Here is a 19,506-nt window from a genome sequence, read left to right on the forward strand (position 1 = left end):
GCAAACAGGTGCTCAATACTGGTGAACCTGACTCCTTGCCTCCCACCTGGCATGTGGTGCAGGGAAAAGAGATGCACACACATTTAGAGAGCCCCCTAGCCCTATGGAAGAGCCCAGGGTTCTCTCCTTCACCCGCAGCCAGCCAGAGGCGCATAGCCCATCTTTTCTGTGCCCCCACTCCAGTCCCTATTGCTGCTGGGAGGCCAGAAGAGTCAAGTGAGGGTCCAGGGGCCACAAGGCAAGTTCCCAGGAAGGCCAGGCTCTGCCCATTAGCCATTTGGCAGCATTCTTGAGCCACGCCAGGCCCTCGGAGGTGGCTCTCAGAGGGCACACTCGTGCTGCAGACAAGACACCTGAGGGTTAGATGGGGTCAGCATCTGACTCAAGATTGCATGGCCTGCTGTCAGCTCTTCAAACTCCAGAACAAGGGCCTGGTCTAATGGTTTCGCTTCCAGAATCCCAATGGGCAGAGCCATGAAGAAACATAGTTCCACCACCCTATGGCTGGGGAAACTGAGGTCTTTGAGGTTAAGACCAAGGTCATATGGATAGTTGAGGCTGAGGGATGCCAGCCTCTGCCTCTGGAGGAGGGTGGGCCTGGGGGATGTGGGGTGACCACCAGCCCCAATCCCACCTATGGACAGGGCAGAGCTCTTAGTGGCCTCTATTCCCCAATGCCTCACTCATCCACAGAAAAGCCCCACCTTTTCCTGTGGACACATTTCAACCTCACCAAATCAGCTAATTATTGACAGTTGGTGAAGAGGAGATTTCACTTTTTCCTCCTGTTAAACTGCTCCTAATTAGTTCCCTGTTACCACGGCTGGCTCGCCCGCCCGCCGCCCGCCCGTTCACGCAGTAATCCCGCTGCACAGTGCCTCATTAACCTTTTGCTCCTCTCCTGCCGCCTGCCAACAAGATGAAGACAAAAACAGATTGTCAAACAATGGCTCCGGCTTGTATGTGCAGCCCTGTTCCCCAGCCCCCGAGCTCCCAAGGGAATAGTGGGGAAAAGTGAGGGGAATGGGGTTGAGGGGGGGTGGTGGCGGAAGCCGGAGAGGAATTGAGGAAGGGAGAAAGAGGCACAAAGACAGAGAGACAGAAACAGGCAGGGACACGGGGAGAGGACTTGGCCAAGGTACTGCTTCTTGCTCCAAGGAGACATGAGGTTCATTAAATGGGATTGGAAACTCTCCCAGGTGGGGAATGCTGGCTGTCAGAGTTGGGGGGACATTCACCATCCCCTGGTCCAGCCTCTTGTGGCAGCAAAGGCTGCGGGCATGAAGACTGGACCCTGGACATCTCCCTCTAGGGACCCGGGCCACAGGCACAGAGTGTGTGTGTGTGTGTGTGTGTGTGTGTGTGTGTGTGTGTTTGTGTGTGTGTTTATGCACGTGTGTGTCTGGGGGAGGACAGAGATGACCACATTTGCTGGAACCCAGAGCCCCAATCTACAGAGAGGACTGTAGGGTGGCCAGACAGGCCATCACAAATCAGGCCCCACATGCCATGGTGGCCTCCACAATCCATGTGACCTTGAGTTGCCTCTGGGAAAGCCCCAGCACAGTCCTCTGCTTTATTTTCATGTTACTACACCACCATCTGACATTTGTTGTTCACTGGGTTTCTGCCCATCCCATCAGAATGGAGGCTGTCTGATACCAGGGGGCTATGACATGATTCTCATAATTACAAGAGGAAGGGAAAAGCAACCCAGCATCTATGGGGTGGGAAACAGAATCTAGGTGTGGATGGGTCCATGCCTGGGCACAGCCTGACTGAGACAGTCTTGTCCAGTGCCTCACAGCCCTAATCTACAGGTCACAGGGTCACTCACTCCCTGCACAGTGACCGGCCTGGGGTCTGGAAGGAAGGCCAGACTTTACCCCCCTGTTCTCACACTCAATTTCCTAAGGAGGTTCCCTGCCCTACCTGCTGGCCTACTAACAACCCTCCCCCTGCCCCCAGTTCTGGGGTAGAGATTAAAGGCACAAGAGGTGGCACCTGAGTGGCTCAGTTGGTTAAGCCTTAAGCATCCAACTCTGGATTTCAGCTCAGGTCATGATCTCATGGTCCTGAGATCCAGCCCCGTGTAGGGCTCTGCACTGGGTGTGGGGCCTACTTAAGATTCTCTCCCTCTTCTCTCTCTGCCTGTCCCCTGCTCTTGAGCACAGGCTTTCTCAGGCTCTCTCTCTCTCTCTCTCTCTCTCTCTCTCTCTCAAGAAAAAAAAAAAAGTTTAAAGGCACAAACACCTACTCCAGAGGGTCCCTGTGAACATGGACAGGGACTCCCCATGAAGAGTAGGAGGGTTGGCTGAGGGTGCTGGAATGTTCATAATAATACATTATCAGGGAGCCATCTGGGACTCAGACTTGGGCCTTCTCATTTTATAGAGATATAAAGGTGGGCTGAGGAGGGACATAAAATCCTTCCGTGAGTATGGAGTCACCATTACCACCTTTGGACCTTGGGCAAGGCATGCCTCAGTCTCCTCCTTTGTAAACACAGAATAATATTGACTCCTATTTCATAGGACTGTCATGTCCTAGTCTCCCATCTCCCCTCCCCCACCAAGCAGGCCGCTCTAGTTACTGGACCCAGGGCCGTGCCTTTCTGCCCTGGGCTACGTGCATCCCCTCCTGTACATTCCTTCCCTCTACTGGCCCTCTCCAGGCTCCCACCCCCATCAATAGAACACCCAGGGAGTGCCACTTTCTTTACTGTTCTTGAATGGTTTCCCATTCATGAGCTTGCTTCTCTGAACACAGAGAAACTTGACTATCATTCACTTCCTAGATTGCTTTGCCTACACACCCAGCTGACAGGTCCCCTTGCTGTAGCTCACTCTGCAGAGAGCCCCTCCTCCTTGAAATGACCTTGTCCTCAGGATCCATGGTGGTGCTCCATCAGGGTCCTCCCTCTGCTCCTGGCTGACCCTGCCTTTTCCTGATGCCTTTCCTTCCTCCCACAATGACCTCACCCCTTCCTTGGCTTCAGTTCCCCCCAGGCACCAAAGGTTCCATCTCCAGCAAAAATCTCTTCCCAGAGTCAGAGATGTGCACACCTAACGCTAATGCTCTAGGTAACATCCCTTAAGAGTCAATAATACCTCAGACTTGAAGGGCATTGGGAGGACTTGATACAACAAGGGATGCACAGTTACCAACATGCTGACAGGCCTAGTAGATGCTTAGCAAATGGTGGCTATTATTATTGTTTGCAATTTTAATTTTAAAATTAGCACCATTTTAATAGGCAGAAATACTAATTTGAAATGAGCAGCAAAACTCTCTCCCAGGGATTGAAGGGAGGATTGAAGTTCTTTCCTCAACCTCTGGGGTTAGTGGGTTGGAAACTCCACACCAATCACTGCAGGCCAACCATTCTAGAAACAAGTTCCTAAACTCTATTTCCAAGTCCCCTAATTAATTAATTGGTGTTCCAGCTATTACTCCTGTTGACAACCTTGGTGACTCTTGGCAAGGATGGGTCAGCCCAAGCAAGTCCAGACTTATTATGGCAAATCCCACTGGCTTCTGGGATGTGAGACATGATCCCCATACGGCAGAAGCAGTACCTCATTAGAATTAATTGGAAGGATGGATGGAGGGAATGAGGTCCTCTCAGCCAGTTGGCTGATGGCCTTGCCGCCACAGGTCGCAGATTGGCCTCAAAGCAGCTCATAAAGCCCCCAGGCATGCCTACATCCTAGTGGACTTGATGCAGGTGAGGAAGGGGCACTGAAAACCACATCCCTACCCTCCTTTCTCAAGAGAACAGACTTCTCATGCCATGATTATATTCTTCCCAGTCTAGAAAAAAAAAAAGTCTTGGGTTTCAATGAGAGGGACTTTGGTCCATTTCCATGCCTGTTTGAGGCAGACATGAGGGAAGAGAGGAGCCTGAAGCTTGACAGGGAGCCTCTGTGAGGGCAGGCCTGCTCACTGAGACAACCTCCTGCAGCTAGAGCCAGAGGCTTGGGTGGGTGGACTGCAGCCATCTCTCCATCATCTGCCCCAGAGGAACACCTGCCAAAGGCCCACTCCTAGGCTCTTCCCCCCAGAGAGTAGGGTGGCCCCCGGTCCCCCCATCTCTCCACTACCTCAGTGCAGTCAAAGTGGCTGAGGGAGGAGAGAAAATCCTACAGAACAAGTAGATGCAGTATGGCCTGGGAATGGGCCTCTGGGGGTTCCTCTCATATCACCGCCTCACTTCTGTGACTTTGGTCTGGTCCCTGGGCTGCTCTGGGCCCAGGGCTGCTCCCAGCAGAAAATGGGCTGCTCCATTTTCCCAGCAGAGCCAGAAGGATGGTAAACTGAGCAATCCTTCCAACAGGCCAGTCCCCGATTCTGTCCTGTGAGGCTTCTCTGCCCTAGGTCGCTCCCCATACGACAGGTAGAGATAGGAGACCTACCCGAAGCTTCTGAACACAGTGGTGCCTACGAGTGTCTCTGACCCTCGCCTAGAACTGCAGATTTAGCCTGACTGTACAGAGAGATGCAGTCACTTTGGCGAGTGCTGGGCACACCCCTTCCAGGACGGGGATGCCCAGACCACCGAGAAGTGCCCTCTCTCCCACCTTCAGAACTTCTGGAGCCCTTGGCTCCATTCAGAATCTCCAAACATCAGGTAACGGCTTTTCAGCTTTCATGGGGGAAGGGGTATCCCCGGCTTCACAGCAAGGCTGGGCCCTGCGGGCATGAGGGTGTTCCTGGCACGTATCACACACCGGGCTTCCCACCCCAGTGTGCCTTGGGCCCTCCAAGACAGGAGCCCCACCCCATTCTGGTTTCCTTCTAAATCTCTGGGGCTCAGTGTGGGGAAGTGACTCTAGTCCTCACCCTCCTGGGACCTCAGGGCTCCGGGCTGGCTCACTACCTCCTACTTAGGACCTTGGGTCTCCAGGGCCCACAGTCCAGGCCCCTCAGTTTTACCTTTCTGGCTTCCCTCCAGGCACCTGCCCCCAACGCCCACCTCTCTCAGGACTGAGCAGGATCAGGCCTGTAATCGCAAACTCGTAAGTGCCAGTCTGTGGCCACAGCCTCCATCTGCCCAAGAGTTCAGTGACTCCAAATACCACATTCATTCTATGACCCCCTTGGGTCTGCCTTTCTGTCAAACCTTGCCTTCCCCGGTCAGCTTACTCGCCCATCTTCACCCACCCAGCTAAGATTCCGGGGCCCGCCATTCCGCCTGATGGTTTACCGACTCCCTGAATCAGCCAGCCAGATGAAACCTGCGGAGTGAACCCTGTGGCCCTCTCAGCCCCGGCTCCTTTAGATAGACAGGCCCTGGCCACGCCCACAGACCTGCATCCTCACAGCAGACCTGGTGCACTGCCCACCCAGATTCTCTAACTTCCTTGGTCAGCTGTCTTTCCCATTGTCCCTCCGAACGTCTCCATAGTCCTCAAACCTCTGGCCTCCCCCTCCTCCACCCTTCGCCATCCTCTCTGCTCCGTCAGGAGGACACAGAAGCTATCAGAACAACTTCCTTAACCTCCTTACCCCCCAACACCATCCCCAACTGCATCTCTCTCCATCCCCACTCCTAAAGTGGGGAGCAGGTTCTCCGCAGCCAAGGCAAATCCCTTGAATCCCCGGTCTGTGCTCTGCCCCGCCCCCACTCCGTGGACTTTGCTCTCCCCATCTTCCCCCTCCCTCGGTCCTCTGCTTCTCTCCTGGTACCTTCCCTTTTGTATTTACACAAGCTCCCATCTCTTTCATTTAAAAAAGGGAAAAATAAGCAAATCAAAGCCTCCCTGGATCCCACATCTCATTCCAGCTGCAGGTCTATTTCTGTTTTCCCTTAGTGCCAAGCCCCTGGACAGAGCCGTTAGCCCTGCCACCCTATTTCCTTACCCCTCAGCTGGGCCCACTCCTGGGGAGAGGGTTTGCCTTCATCGTCTGGGACACCAAGGGACACTTCAACTTCATGGGGCTCAACTTCTCAGGAATGCCTGCCCCTGTGGGCGGCCCACCCCCGCCCTGACTGCACTTAGCTCTGAACTTACCAAACTGGCTGCTGGTCTGTGGATGCCACTCCTCCCCAAGGCCTCTTTTCTCCACACACTCCCCGGCTTCCATCATTGTTTTTATGCTGGTGGCCTTACGTCCGTCCCTCTAGCCCAGGCCTCTCTCCTGGATTCCAGGCCCAGAGCCGACTTCCCACCGGGCACCCCCATTAGCACATTCCACAGGATCCTGGAACCTCACGTGTCCATCCCACTCAACATGCCCTCTTCCCTCAAACCACCTCCCTTCGTGTCTCTATCTTGTTAAATAGTGCTCACGTCTGCCTGGTCGTTCAAAAGCAGCAAGCCGGACGCACACCCCGTCGGCTCCCTTCCCTCCCACCACATGCGGTTCTTCATAGACCTATAACTTCCTCCTAAAGGACCCACTTCTCGATGCCCACTTCCAACAGCCTGGTCCAAGCTGACACCATCTCTTGCTGGATGCCCACTGCCTCCTGATGGCTCCTTCTCCTCCAGAGCTCCAGCCCAGGCTCACAATTGGGAATCTGCAGTCCTGCGTTGCACGGCCCTTCTGATGACACCTACCTTCTCTGCTTTGGCTCCCAAGTCCCCACCTCCACCTGCCCTGGGCCCCCTTGCCTGGCCCACCCTCTGCTCGTGATGCAGACTTTCCTCGGCCCCTGTAATGCGCTGTGTGCTGCCTCCTCTCAGAACCTTCACCCCAGGTGACCGCAGCCTATATGTCCCCTTTTCCCCCTTGCACCTGGCCAACTCCAGCTCATCCTCAAGGCCTCATGAAATGCCACTTCCCTCTTAGGCTGGGTTTGGGGCCCCGCACTGTCTCCTCCCATGTCCGGCTGGACTTTTCCCTCCGAACAGTCCTCCCCCTTCATTTGCTAGTCCCTTTTTAATTATCATGCTCACTGCTTGGCCTTCAGCTCGGGAGAGGTCAGGGCCTGAATGTGTCTCCTTTATGGCTCTAACCCCAGTGCCTAGCTCAGGGATAAGGAGTCAGCGCTGAATAAGTGTTTGTTAACAGATGGCAAAACTGTACCCACCCTTCCCGCCCTCGAGACCTTCCCCACACTGACCTCTGACATCTGCGGGAAGAGGCTGATGGCCAGCGGCAGGGCCAGGCCGAAGGCTGCCAGGCACACAAGGCTTTGTACAGGGAGGAGCAGCCGGGGGCGCGCCTGCAGGAGAGCCGTCCTGTGGGGGAGAGAGGAGGGAGCTCCATGAGACCGGAAGACAGGGTGAGCTGCTGCTACCCACCATGCGGGGTCCCACTCAGCGTCCCAGGGCCAGGCAGCACGGTCCTGGGCCAGTGCCAACCCATAGCTAAATAGTCGTGGTGGAATTCTATCTTTGGAGCCTTCCCCAACGGCACCCTTTTCCCCAGGCTCTGCTCTGAAGGACATTGCTGGGGGAACTCTCAATCATCCATCGTAAATGAGTACTTGTGGGGCACCCATCCCACCATGCGTCCAGCTCTGTGCAAAGAAGGCCACATGTGGGGGAGACAATAGAGGAGGCTGTCAGCCCCTGCCCCTGGGGAGACACACAGCAGAGAAAGATGGTCCTCAAAGGTGGCACATAACGAAGCACTGAACAAACCAGGGTAGGTGCCAGGTCCAGGGAGAGACAGACCGCACACACACACATGCACACATACACATACACACATGTGGATACAGGCACATGCACACACACATACACACAGCCGGGAGGGGATTATCCTCTTCCGCGTATGGGAACAGAACACACCCCAGCGACCACCTGGTCCACGTCCATCCAAGAGCCACAGAGAAGGGCAATGACTTGCCCAAGGCCATGGCTAAGTCTGCAGGAGGCAGACGGGGCTGCTGCCTGGACTCTTGACTTCCTGCGAGTGCTATCGCTCCCGTGCTGCCCCCAAGTCCTGCCCGCAGAACACTTTGCCGGCCTCATTGCAGCATGTCACAGCTGGCACCCTCCCCCCCGCCCCCTGCCATGAGAAGCTTTGGAGGTGGGATTCTGGGGCAGGAGAAGTGTACGAAAACCCTCCCTCCAGGCTCTGGGGCCCCAGCTCCATGATAGAAACAAGGTCTCCAGATGGAGAGGGGGCCATGCCCACTGGCCAATATACCTTTCCTTGCTGCCCATCAGAACCTCACATTTTGTATAATCCAGCAGGCCCTTTAGTGGAGACCACCAGGCATTCTACTTGGGGAGGCTTGGGGCCCTGCGCCAGCAGGATGGGTGACTGGACTATGTTGGGTGGGCACTAAATCTGATTTCAGTAACTGTGTCAGCGTCCTCATGACTGACTGGCTCCTGGTGTGAAAAGGATATAATCAGGGTCTTGTCCCTCTCCTACTGGAACAGGGCTGGCTATGACCATAGGCAGGGGAGAGGCCCTTCTGGAGGCAGGCTTCATTGTGGGGGCAGGCAACTGCCTCCCCCCCCCCGCCCCGCCTCCAACCTTCCCCTCCTGGGACAAGAGCTCCTGGCTCTGAGCAGACAGCAGAATTGGGAGCCACAGTTTTCAAACTCTGGTGTCTCGGTAACTGCTGAACAATGCAGACCCCCAAGGGCCCCTTACCCCATAAGATCTCCATTCAGTTGGTATCATACCTGGGAATCTGTATTTCAAACAACCTTCCATGAGTCTAAAACAGAAACCCTGGGCTAGGATGTTCCTGCTAAGGCACAAATAAAGCTCCACTTATTTGTTAATTCTACGCAAATAAAAGGCCTGGACACAGTAAATGCTCAGTGATTTTGTGTTATTATTGCTGTTACTGTTCTTGTTAAGTGCAGGAAGGAGGGAGGACCCTAGGGCTACCCTCTAGCCCTTCCCACTGGCCCAGACCCCAAGACCTGTCCAGCTGTTGAATTAAGACTGAATTGAGAGAGGGCAGTTTCATAGGAGTAAGAGCAGGTCAGGTGAGCCTCATATCCTCCATGGACTCAGCCCAAGGCCTCCTGGCTTCCATGGGAGTCACAGAAGGGCCAGGAGTAAGGCTGAAATGGGCTCTGAGATCTTTTTAACTGAGATCAACTTCTCCAGCAGGACAAGGAAGTGGGGTACCCGGGCTCACTCTCCAGACTTACACAGGAGGCCCCTTGCCTTGAAGAGGCTGTGGAGGGTGGGGCTGCCTTCCTGTCCTGTGGCAGTGACTGGGACCTCAGTCCCTGGAGGCATAGACTGGAGGGTCACCAAGGGCCTGGAGGGTGACAGGGAGAAAGAGTGCAGCTCCCTCCCTGGCAGATGAGGGGCAGGCCCTGGGCTGAATCCCTGGGCACTCCTGGTGGGGACACTGGACAGCCTCCTTCCACATGGGGCTGTGACCTCAGCTCCTCTCTCAGGGGTGACTGGCTGAAATCTGCACTGGAAAAGGGGTCCAGAAGGCCCCAAGCCTGTGCTCCTGACTCAGGAAGCAGGCAGCCCCAAGACTTCAGCCAAACAGGAACCCCTGAAGTCCCAGCCCTGAGCAGGGAGAGTGAACACAGCAGGACTGGGGAGGGGTGGAGGAGAGGGAAATGGCAGGGAGGGATCGGAAAGGCAGCTGGGGGAGTTGAAATATGCAGATGGAGAGATGTGCGTGTGTGCGAATGCCTGGAGAAAGGAAAGACCCGGAGCCTCGGGAAGGAGGGAGCCTGGGGAGCGGTCTCAGGAACCACTGGGGAGGATGTAGTCTGAACCCCTACCCGGCTGGGACCCCACCTGGCTGGAAGGCGAACTCCAGGGCTAGGGATGCAGGGCTGAGGGAAGAGAGCCATTGCACCTGCCTCTGAGTTAGTGGGATTATGGGGAGAATGGATCTCCCAGCCCAGGGACTAAGACCATCTTCCTCCTCAGGAGGGTAGAGCTGGAGTGTGAGCCCTCAGCCCAAGGGAAGGGGCAGTGGAGAGTGAGGGGAAGGGGTGTGTGTGTGGGAGGGGTGCACACCCTCCGTGCTCTGGGTGGGGGGTGCTGGCTCCTCTGCTTCAGACTTGAGACTCTCTCCCTTTTGGTCTCAGAGACAGGGACACCCGGACAAGCTGGGCTCCCACCTCTCTTATGCCAGCAGGAAACCTGGGGACCTTGTCCCCGAGTGCTCCTCCCAAGCAGGTGGGGCTGAGGCCAGAGGCAGAGCCAGCAGGCCCCAGCCATGGCACCACCACACCCGCCCCGCGACAGCTTGTCTCCCCGCAGCCTCCCCGCCACCACCGCACACTCCCTCAGCACTTGGAGCAGTCTTAGTTTGCACTCCATTAATTTGCAAGTAGGCTGCTTTGTAAGTGTTCTTTTGTCTTCTTCCCCTGGCTGTCCTGACTCTCTCACCCAACTGGGCTCCCCCACCAGCCTTCTGGGCAGATGCCCCGCTGCTAGCACCCCTGCGTGTGGAAGGCTGCAGGGTGCACGCTGGAGCCCCTGCAAAGGCTCCTAGCCCACAAGGTGGCGAAGCGGGCAGTGCCAGCATTCCCCGGGTGGGAGACCGCAGCCGAGGGACTCTCTCCTCCACTAGCCAGGCCTGAAAGTGCTGGAGCAGGAACCCGGATTCCGTTTTCCTACCAGGAGCCTCGGCTGCCAGTGCTGTGCGGCTCGGCCCCTCCTACCACACAGTCCTGGGGTTACCAGACAGATCTGAGGTTAGTAAGTCCTTGAGGGCACAAACTGGGTCTGGCTATTGCTGAGGGATCCTGGGCTGGACTCTTTCTCCTCCCCAGGGACCCTCTCAGGAACTTCAGAAAAGGACCCACCAAACACAAGGCTGCCAGAACCAAATGGCCTCCCTGTCTCCGCCTCCCTGACAGACTTCTTTGGACTCTGAGCTGAGCCAGGCACACGGCCTCTGCGCAGATCCTAGGCCGGGAGGTTCAGAACTGGAACAATCCCACCCAACTTCCCAAAGCTATTTAAATCCCCAAGCCAATGGGACACTAACCATCACTCCACTCCACTCCACTTTCTGCAAACCCAGCTCAGATACCAACTAGAAAGGCATCACAGATGTTTCCCCAGAAAATTCCAGGCCTGGGGTTCAGTAGCTTTGAAGACTGAAGCCCTGCCTTCCTCATTTGCCTGGTGGTCTCCTTGTGTGCACTTGCGGTCACCATTCATGAGGCAGCTACATACACAAGGGCCAGGGGCACCAAAGCCATTGTTCTCCCAGGATCTGTTTCTTTTTGCAACTCCCATACAAGATTGATTTTCTTGAATCCTAGTGCTCAACACGCCACACCCCTGCTCAGTTGCCTCCCATGACTCCCCCTCTTCCATGGTGAGGAAGGGATCATCTCCTTGGCTGGACACAGGGCCCCTGATCAGCTGGCCCCAACAAGCACACTTTGCTTCTGTCTGGTTAGACTCCTCAATTTCCCACACAAAAGACCCACACCTTGTCCAGAAAGCCTGCCTTCCACAGAAGTCCTACCCTGCTCTCAGAGTCAGCTACAGCCCTTCTCCTATGGACCAGTCTTCCCTGCTGATGGGCCCATAGTGCTCCCCCGGCCCCCCTCAAGGTCACCTTGGGCTCATTTACATACTGCCCAGTCCCACCTGCAGCTGACTTGTGTACGGGTCATGGCCATCTCTTTTATCAAAATACAGGCTTCCTGAGACCAGGACCCCACATCTGCTTCTCTCCTGTCTCCATGCAGGGCAAGGCCCAAAGACATGCGGATTATGCGATGTGATCTGAAGACCCAAGGCAGCCTGAGTGGGAGGAAGAGCCAGCATTGCGGCTGCGCTCCTGGGCCACTCCTGCCTCTGTCGTTTCCTCGTTTCCTATTGGAGAACTATAGGCAGATGGTATAACCTCTTTTCGCCTTGCTTTCTTCGTCTGTGAAAAGGAAATGTTACACTTACCTCACCATACTGTTGTGATGGTTAAATGAGATCATTCATTCAACAAACACTAAGCATCTACTACGTGCCAGCAACCGTGTTGGATGCTGTGCAGGGCAATAAATGACACGCGTTTACTCGCCTCCAAGGAGATTGCATTCTAGTGGGCCAGACAGATGATAGACAACGAGATAAAGTCTGCGATGTCTCTAGGTGCTATGAATAAAAATAAGGCAATGGACAGAAAAGGGAGTACTGGTGCTGTTACCTCGATGGGGTGGTCAGGGAGGGACTCTTTGAGAAGATGGCGTCGGGGCAGAGACCTGGCTGGGAGAGGACTGGCACTCAGGACACGCTTAATAAATGTTAGCTGTTATTACAATTCAAATGGTGGGAATAGGAAGGTCCCTAAACTGATCTAGAGCCCCAGGTAGCGTGTCCCCAAGCCTGTCTTTATGCCCTGAGGCACCCCCTCCTAGGCTAGGCCACCAGGAGAGTGGGAGTGGTCACTGCCTCCCTCGTACTTGCGCAAGCTCGGGGTCTGCACCTCCAGACTCGTATTCACCTTGCTGCCCCCACTTAGAGCCCTTCTCTGCTCCTTGCCATCCTCCCAGACTCACACTCATCCTCAGAGCCTGCCCAAGCCTGCGTGAAGGTCAGCTCTGGCTCCTCCCTTTGTCCCCTCAGCCTGCCCTTCCGGCAGCATGTCTGTCTTCACAATTCAACATCCTGCTCATTAATTATAGGATCACTCTATCGTTGCTCATATTGCTGTGTTCCCTTATGTCTTTATAAGATTTGTCATGGCAAATATGTGTTCTCAGAACACGCTTCTGCAGAAGGCAGGGAGGTTAGTACTATCTGTATTTTAAAAACGAGAAACTGAGGCTCAGTGAGGTATTGAGTTGCTTCAGGGTGGATGCCTGAATAGGGTGGCCCTGCCCCCAAATCTAGTCTTCCTACCACAATCCTCAGACTCTTTCCACAACCGGTCCTGCACTGTGCACCAACAGAGCACATGTACGCACACACGTGTGCACACACACACACGCACACCCCAGAACTGTCAGCTCCTCAGGACAGGGCCAGTGTTGTCCATCTGGACATCCTTCCTAGCACCTAGTGCAGGGTCCTGCAGAATAGAAGTCCCCGAATGTTCACGGCACGATTCCAGTAACACTACCCAGGAGTGTCTGAACAAACGGGCAGGGTGGGCTGCCAGCTACTTCTGTCCCCTGCCCTGGGCCAGCTGGTTCCTCCTCTCTTGCACCCTCCTCCCCAGTGGTGGCCCCTCTCTCCTGGCTGCCCCAACTCACTTCTCCAGCATGGACATGACGATCGGGGGGAGCACCAGGATGGGCATGGGGAGGACCACTCGCGTCAGCGCCGTCTCGAGCAGGGCCTGAGGGGCAAGCAGAAGCTGTGGTGAGCAGAGCTCCCAGGGGGTGGGGGAGAGCCACCTGGCGGTGAACCCCTCCCCTGGAGCCTCTAGGTGTGTGTACTGCTGCTAAGCACATCTGGCTGGCTGGAATAATTCATGGAATTGCTCACAAAGCCTTATTCCAAACAACAGAAAAAAGCCACCCCCATCTTCCCACCACACACATTTGAAAAGAGCAGATCCTTGTCACCTGCCACATGTGGGGGAGGGGTGGCAACACAGAAGCGGCCCCAGGAAGGGGCCTGTGCCCGGGGAGGTGCCTTGGTGGCAGGAGCAGGGGCTGGGGAGGAGGCATATGGAGGACTCGAGATGCTCTAAAAACAAAGCAGGAGCTGGAAGGACCAGAGCAAACAGCTGGGGCCTGCTGAGCCGCGTGAGGCTCTTGGTGCTGAAGGAGGACAGAAATTCTGGGATTTACTTCTTTTTTCTTTTTGACACCCCCTAAAGACAAAAATTTCAAAGATTCTGCCTCTCCTGGATCTGGATGAGAGCCCTTCTTAGTGACGAGAGGTCAGCTTTGCGAGCGGGAAATGCTTCTGCTGAGTGTCTGCTGTGTCTCCATATGGGGTTAACTGGGTCCTTGCTCTGAGGGCTCCCCTGGGATTCCTGGGGAGGCAGAGCATGGTGAAGGCAACAGCTCAGAGGCAGTTCTGCACTCTGATGGTCACTCTGATGGGAGTTCCTTCAAGGCTTGGGCTCCTGGCCCTCAGAGAAGTGCTGAAGAATGCTCACAGCTCATAAACCCTGGGAGCCTTCCCCTAGACAGCAAGGGTGAGGGGTTCCTTGCTGTTTGCATCATGAGGAGAGTTACCGTAGTCGGCCTCCCTCTTGGCACATCAGGGGAAACACTAGGGTTGCATGGGAGGATGGGGTTGGGTAGGAAACTGAGGCCAAATCCCCTTTGATGATGGATAGGTTCAGGGCTGAAAATGTCTTCCAGGAAACTAGTTCTGTCATGATCAGCCTCTGGAAGGCCTGGGAGAAGGTTCCTCCAGTCTTCTGAACAGGTGTGGGAATGATGGGGGGCCCGGCGCCTGCACAAGAACCCGAGGGTACAGTGCTGGCACCGGCACCCGCAGGCCCTCTGCCCCTCACAAGCCTTGGATGGGCACTCATGTTCTCTGAGACCAGTGGAGAGGGGAGGGCTGGGACAAGGAAAGGGTTCTTCCCACCTCAGAGGATTATAGAGAAGGCCTCACTGACGGAGGTGAGGCTTGGGGCCCATCGGGAAAGCTGATAAGGGACAGTGGCTGGAGAGGAGGAGAATGCTCAGGTACTCACAGCAGACCCGCCATGCCATCACTCAGGCTAGAGCAACACCGGCCACTAATCACCACTAGGATGAAGGCTGGGAAAGCATGGGGAGATACACAAGCCGACTGGAATTTTCTAAAAAATTCCAGTTGCTGAAGTAGGTGAGGCTGATGAAATGAGAGGTGAAAGATGGCCTTCTTGCAGCAAGATATTCTTTCCCCAAAGCCCCACCTCAGCCACACTCGGTCCCCAGGGAGGTGCCACCTGCACAAGTGCCCATTAGCACAGAACCACGAACTACCCGCTCCCATACTTCCTCTTCTTGCCCAGGAGGCTCTGAAAGGCCAGAGAGCAGGGCTCTAGGTCCCAGGGTGGGGGAAAGAAAGCTCCGGGGGGGGGGGGTCTCCTCTGCCCTTTCCAATTAACAGATCAGAGAAGCCAGGTCCTGAGGGGTTGGGACAAGAGATGGGATGTCTTACAGTGGTGACGAGAGGGGGGATGGAGAGAAGGACTGTTCAGGGACAGGCATGGCTGGGGCCAGACCTGGAGGCCCTGGGCTCATGCAGAAGGGAGGCAGGGTGGGACAAGGAAGGCAGACCAAGAAGACAAAGCAAAGGCACTATGCACGGAAGCCCCTGAGGAACAAAACCCTCTCCCTGTCGCTGGCCTCTCCACTGGCCCCCTGAGCCTCCGGATGACCCACATGTCTGGCTGCAATCTTGGAGGAGCCCACGAGGTTGCCATCACCATCCAGGACATCGATCCCTTCCTCCAGCTCCCCGTACCGCATCAGGACCACGTTGCAGATGTTGGCACTGGCTGGAGAGAGAGAGAGGGGAGCAGGGGGGCAGGAGTAAGAGGGGAGGATGCCATTCTAGCTGGTGGGGCAAAGCCACCGGGATGCACCCAAGCCTCCCCGTCCCAAGCAGCAACAGTCCTGAGTTAAGGGCCAAGTCTGCATTCAAATGTGGTGAGTGAAGGTGTGATTCTGCTGCCCATCTGCCCATCAGCCTGCTGAGGGATTTGGGAGCCCTTGATGGCCACGTGAGCAAAGGTGGAAAATAACCTACATGAGAGGAGGAAGGGGGCAGTGCTCAGGAGCTAGAGAGCAGAGCTATCAAGGGATAGCTACTTTCCTTTCCTCGGGGGTGGGCCTGGCAAGCAGGCGAAGTGAGTGCCCCTCTGGGAGGGCTCCCTGGCTTGAAGACACCTCACCAGTGCCTGATGTTCCATCACCAGCAACTCAACCCCTCGGGCTGCCTTTCCAGACATGTTCTCGAAATGGCAGCCCCCCACCTTCAGCCCTTTGCTCCTCAGAGTGAATTGGGTTCCCAGAGATCCGCTTCTCTGACTGCAGGTGCCAGAGCAGGCGGGAACCTCAGCACTCACCCAGCGCCGCCCCCTCATCATATGGATGGAACAGTGAGGCTCAGGGGAGGGGGGTGACTTATCTGAGGTCACACAGCAAAGTGGGACAGAGCTAATCCTTTGGGTGCCCCGGAGACGGGCGGGTTCAGGGATAGGGGGCAGGGGTGGGTCAGGGGGAGCTAAAGGCCGACCTTCTCACTTCACATGGTTGGGTTCCCTCCCTTGGCTAGGAGATCATGACAGACCTAGGCTGAGGGGAGGGTTCCTGGCTCCTCCGTTAGACACCGGATACCAGCATTTGGGGGCCACCCATCAGCTGGTGACTAGCCCCAGGAGTGTCCCTCTGCTCCTCTCGCCTGGAACTCGTGGAGCTGGACCCGGGCCTGGGGCAGGGCTGGTGTGGTGCTGACCTTGCCTGACCTCCTCCAACCCTGTTCCGGGATAAAACTGGGGGGACTTGAGGGTGGTGGGCGGGTGGGGAGTGGGGGTGACAAATGTGGAGGCCGCCTGCTTCACTCCTCCCCCAAAAGCGCCTTGCTGTGTTTAAAGTTTTAATTTTTGCTAATTAATGTCAATTAATTTTGTATAATGAGTGTTTAATTTTGGGGAGTGTGTGAGCCTGGGAGCGACTGCAGTTCTGGGCTGTGAACGCTGATTAGCATCAACACCTGCTGCTTCCCCACTCCCTCCAGTGGGGGGGCACTAGGGTTTGGGGAGCCGCAGGGCTGCAGGGCCTAGTGGGCAGGTGCAGTGGGAGGAGGACCACAGATGCTCCTGGTGCCCGAGCCAAGGCTGGGGAGATGGCGGTGAGGGCGCTTGCAGCTGGGGGACGGGGTTCTGCAGGTGAGGGGCGGCTTGAGACCCTGGGGGTCTCTGAGCCTCAGTCTCTTGTTTCAATAAAGTGGGGAGGTGGAATAAACAGAGGGAAAGACCGAGAGGCTCTGCAGTCTTTGGAGAAGAAAAGGAGGAGACCAAATACAGTTTTAACATGTATTTACAGCACATATGCCATCTCTGAGGAGCTCTCGTGTTTCCACACGACTCTCAGGCACAGTGGTAACCACGGGCAGACCTCTTCTGCACTGGGTCCCTCCTGTCGTCACAGCAGGCACGCTCACCTGACTTACACAGCCAGGGGCGATCTTGTGGACCTTTGGCGAGCTTTGGAGACATTTCTGATTTTCGCAACCTGGGGCTGGGGGGTGCTACTGTCATCTAGTGGGTATTGACCAGAGGTACACTAAACATCCTACAATGCACGGCCTCCACAGCACAGAAGTATCCGGGCAAAAATGTCAGTAGTGTTGACGTTAGGAAACCCTTGTCTTAAACACGTCCAGAGATTGACAGTAGTAGGAAAGTGAATCTGAGGTAAAGGAGAAGTTGGGAGCCTGGCTCTGGGGCCAGCTGGGCTTGAGTTATAGTCCTGGCTCTGAATCTCCCCCTCCTGACCTCCAGAGGTGAGCTCCTGCCAGCCTTGGACCCTCCCGGGGTTCAGGTCCCGGAAGGGTCCCCAGGGTGGCCTCGGGAAGCGGACACCTGGCCTGTGTGTTAGTGACGTGCCCTCTAGTGGCGGCAGGAATACTCTGCACCCCTCACACCTCTGGGGCTACCAGGCTCTTCAGTTCCCAGGAGACCCACAAAACCACTGGAGAGGATCTTGGGGTTCTCTGCCCTGAAAGGAATCTATCTCTGCCCTCTGAGAACCCCTTACACCACTGCCACGGCACCGCTACACCACCACCACCACGGCGGTAAAGGCAAGGCCAAAGGAATGTGGTCCAGGCAAGGAGCATCTGCCTGAAGTCAGGAGCCACCGGCTCACTCTGCAACCGGAAGCGGCCGCCCTAACCAGCCTTCCCCAGATATAAGAAGAGGTGCTGCGCTCAGCCTCTCTATGGGATCTCTGGGCACCGGCTGAGCTCACATAGATGTCACCTTCTGCACCCACTCCCCCACCAGGTTAGGGGAAGCCAGGGACTGCTGAGACATCTCTAGCCCCGTGCCGTGTGTGTGCCCAGGCAGAGGAGACAAAGACAAGAGTATTTGGAGGTGGTGGTCAACCAGCTCCAGGCTCATGGTGGCATCCGCTTGCTCACTGCACTTTCCAAATGTAAAATGAAGCCACGGCAGATAGAGCAGGACTTCGGTTCAAACACAAAACCACTTGGCATGAAACATAAAGCAGGAAAAGAAGTGAAAACCCAGTGTCCCTCCCTTCAGACAGCCCTGCCAGGGCAGTTTGGGCACGATAAAGCTCTCTCCTTGTCTAAGCTGCCTGGATGGGAAAAAAGGGAAAACCCTGAAAGCCACCCTAAAATGGTGGCACCCCCAGGCTCCTCCCTCAGAACGCCCACACTTCTCACTGCCTACTCAACTGGCACACGCCCTATAATATCTTCAGTTGGTCCATTTATTGAGCACCCGCTGTATACACAGGTGACTAGCCATCCTCATCTTTGAGCAATGAGAACACCAGACCGTTTCAGTGATTTCATTTCCATGATCTCGTCCAGAACTTCCATTTCTGCCGCATTCCTTTCAAGCCTCCCTGGTCCCTCCCATCCCACTCTTGGCAAGTCCAGCTCCCAAGTCATGAGCACTGAGAGCCTAAGCAAATGAAAGAGAGAGAGAAAGAGAGACCAAACTGTAGGCCATGGGTCTTCTTTCTAGCACACCAGCAAGATCTATTATTGACAGTATCAGCAGGTTAATTAAGCAGTCTGTTAGTGATAATGTTAAGAAAGCTGGCACATTTTCAACTCAGATTGGCACCATTCAAGACTCAGGCATAACTGACGTTGGAGAAGCTATGCTAAGAGATGTCATGGGATTAGAGACAGAGAGAGAGAGAGAGAGAGGAGAGAGGGAGAGAGAGGGGGAGAGATCGCTTCACGCTGATGGCAAGCTCAGTGTCAAGTCCCGAGGAAAATATGCGCTTGACTGCTGCAGATGTTCTCACATCAGACCCATCGTGATGCAAAATCATGCAGATTGTGAACAGCTAATGAAGCACCCTGTGTAAAAGGGACAGCATGGGGAAGAAGAGCAGTAGACAGAAAGGCAAATGTGCAAAAAAAGTTCTCCAAAAGACGACTATGGGGGAGTGTGCCTCTGATCTAGCACAGGAACAGACACATAGATCAATGGGGTTAATAGTCCAGAAACACACCCACCTGTAGGGGAAATGAGTTTGCAGGAAAGCAGTTCTTTCAACTCACAGGAAAGGACCATTCAAACACGAAGGTGAAGCAATGGGCTATTGGGCTATTCATTTGGGGAAAACAACATATCTTAACTCCTTGGTTCTAAGATGGATTCCCCCATGTTTTAATGTTTTAAAAATCCCAGTGGGCCTTACAACGGACGTCGGGGTGGCGGAGAGGAACCCTTACCTGCTCCCCACCACAACTGCCTGTGCGTGTGTGAACTTTGCCACGTGGGGAGGTTCGTTCAAGTGTCACCTCAGCTACCCAGAGCAGTCTGCACAGAATTTGAACTTAAACTTAGATTCCTAATTGTTGCCTAAAACATCTTTTTAGAACTTACACTATAATGGAGCACGGACATGAAAAGTTATTGTACATGCAGAAGATCGTCTGCCAGATACCAGGCAATGCAATTAAAGGCAGCAGAAATTGCCAAACCATAGA

At 55.1% G+C, this 19,506-nt stretch overlaps 1 protein-coding gene across 8 annotated transcripts in view; it reads right to left on the minus strand.

Moving 5' to 3' along the window:
- The window catches only part of SFXN5 (sideroflexin 5), a 117,830-nt gene that overhangs the window by 12,116 nt on the left and 86,208 nt on the right, over positions 1 to 19,506 (minus strand). For 6 of the 8 annotated variants that reach the window (XM_053200760.1, XM_053200759.1, XM_015064026.3 and 3 more), the window contains 3 exons: positions 15,189 to 15,304; positions 13,107 to 13,192; positions 7,070 to 7,187 (listed from right to left, as the gene is read on the minus strand). In XM_053200760.1, coding sequence (XP_053056735.1) covers positions 7,070 to 7,187; positions 13,107 to 13,192; positions 15,189 to 15,304 — 320 coding nt within the window. The remainder of the gene's footprint in view (positions 1 to 7,069; positions 7,188 to 13,106; positions 13,193 to 15,188; positions 15,305 to 19,506) is intronic. The other 2 variants (XM_053200761.1, XM_027072200.2) reach the window with 2 other exon arrangements.

This window comes from Acinonyx jubatus, chromosome A3 (assembly GCF_027475565.1).
Source record: "Acinonyx jubatus isolate Ajub_Pintada_27869175 chromosome A3, VMU_Ajub_asm_v1.0, whole genome shotgun sequence".
Taxonomy (NCBI): domain Eukaryota; kingdom Metazoa; phylum Chordata; class Mammalia; order Carnivora; family Felidae; genus Acinonyx; species Acinonyx jubatus.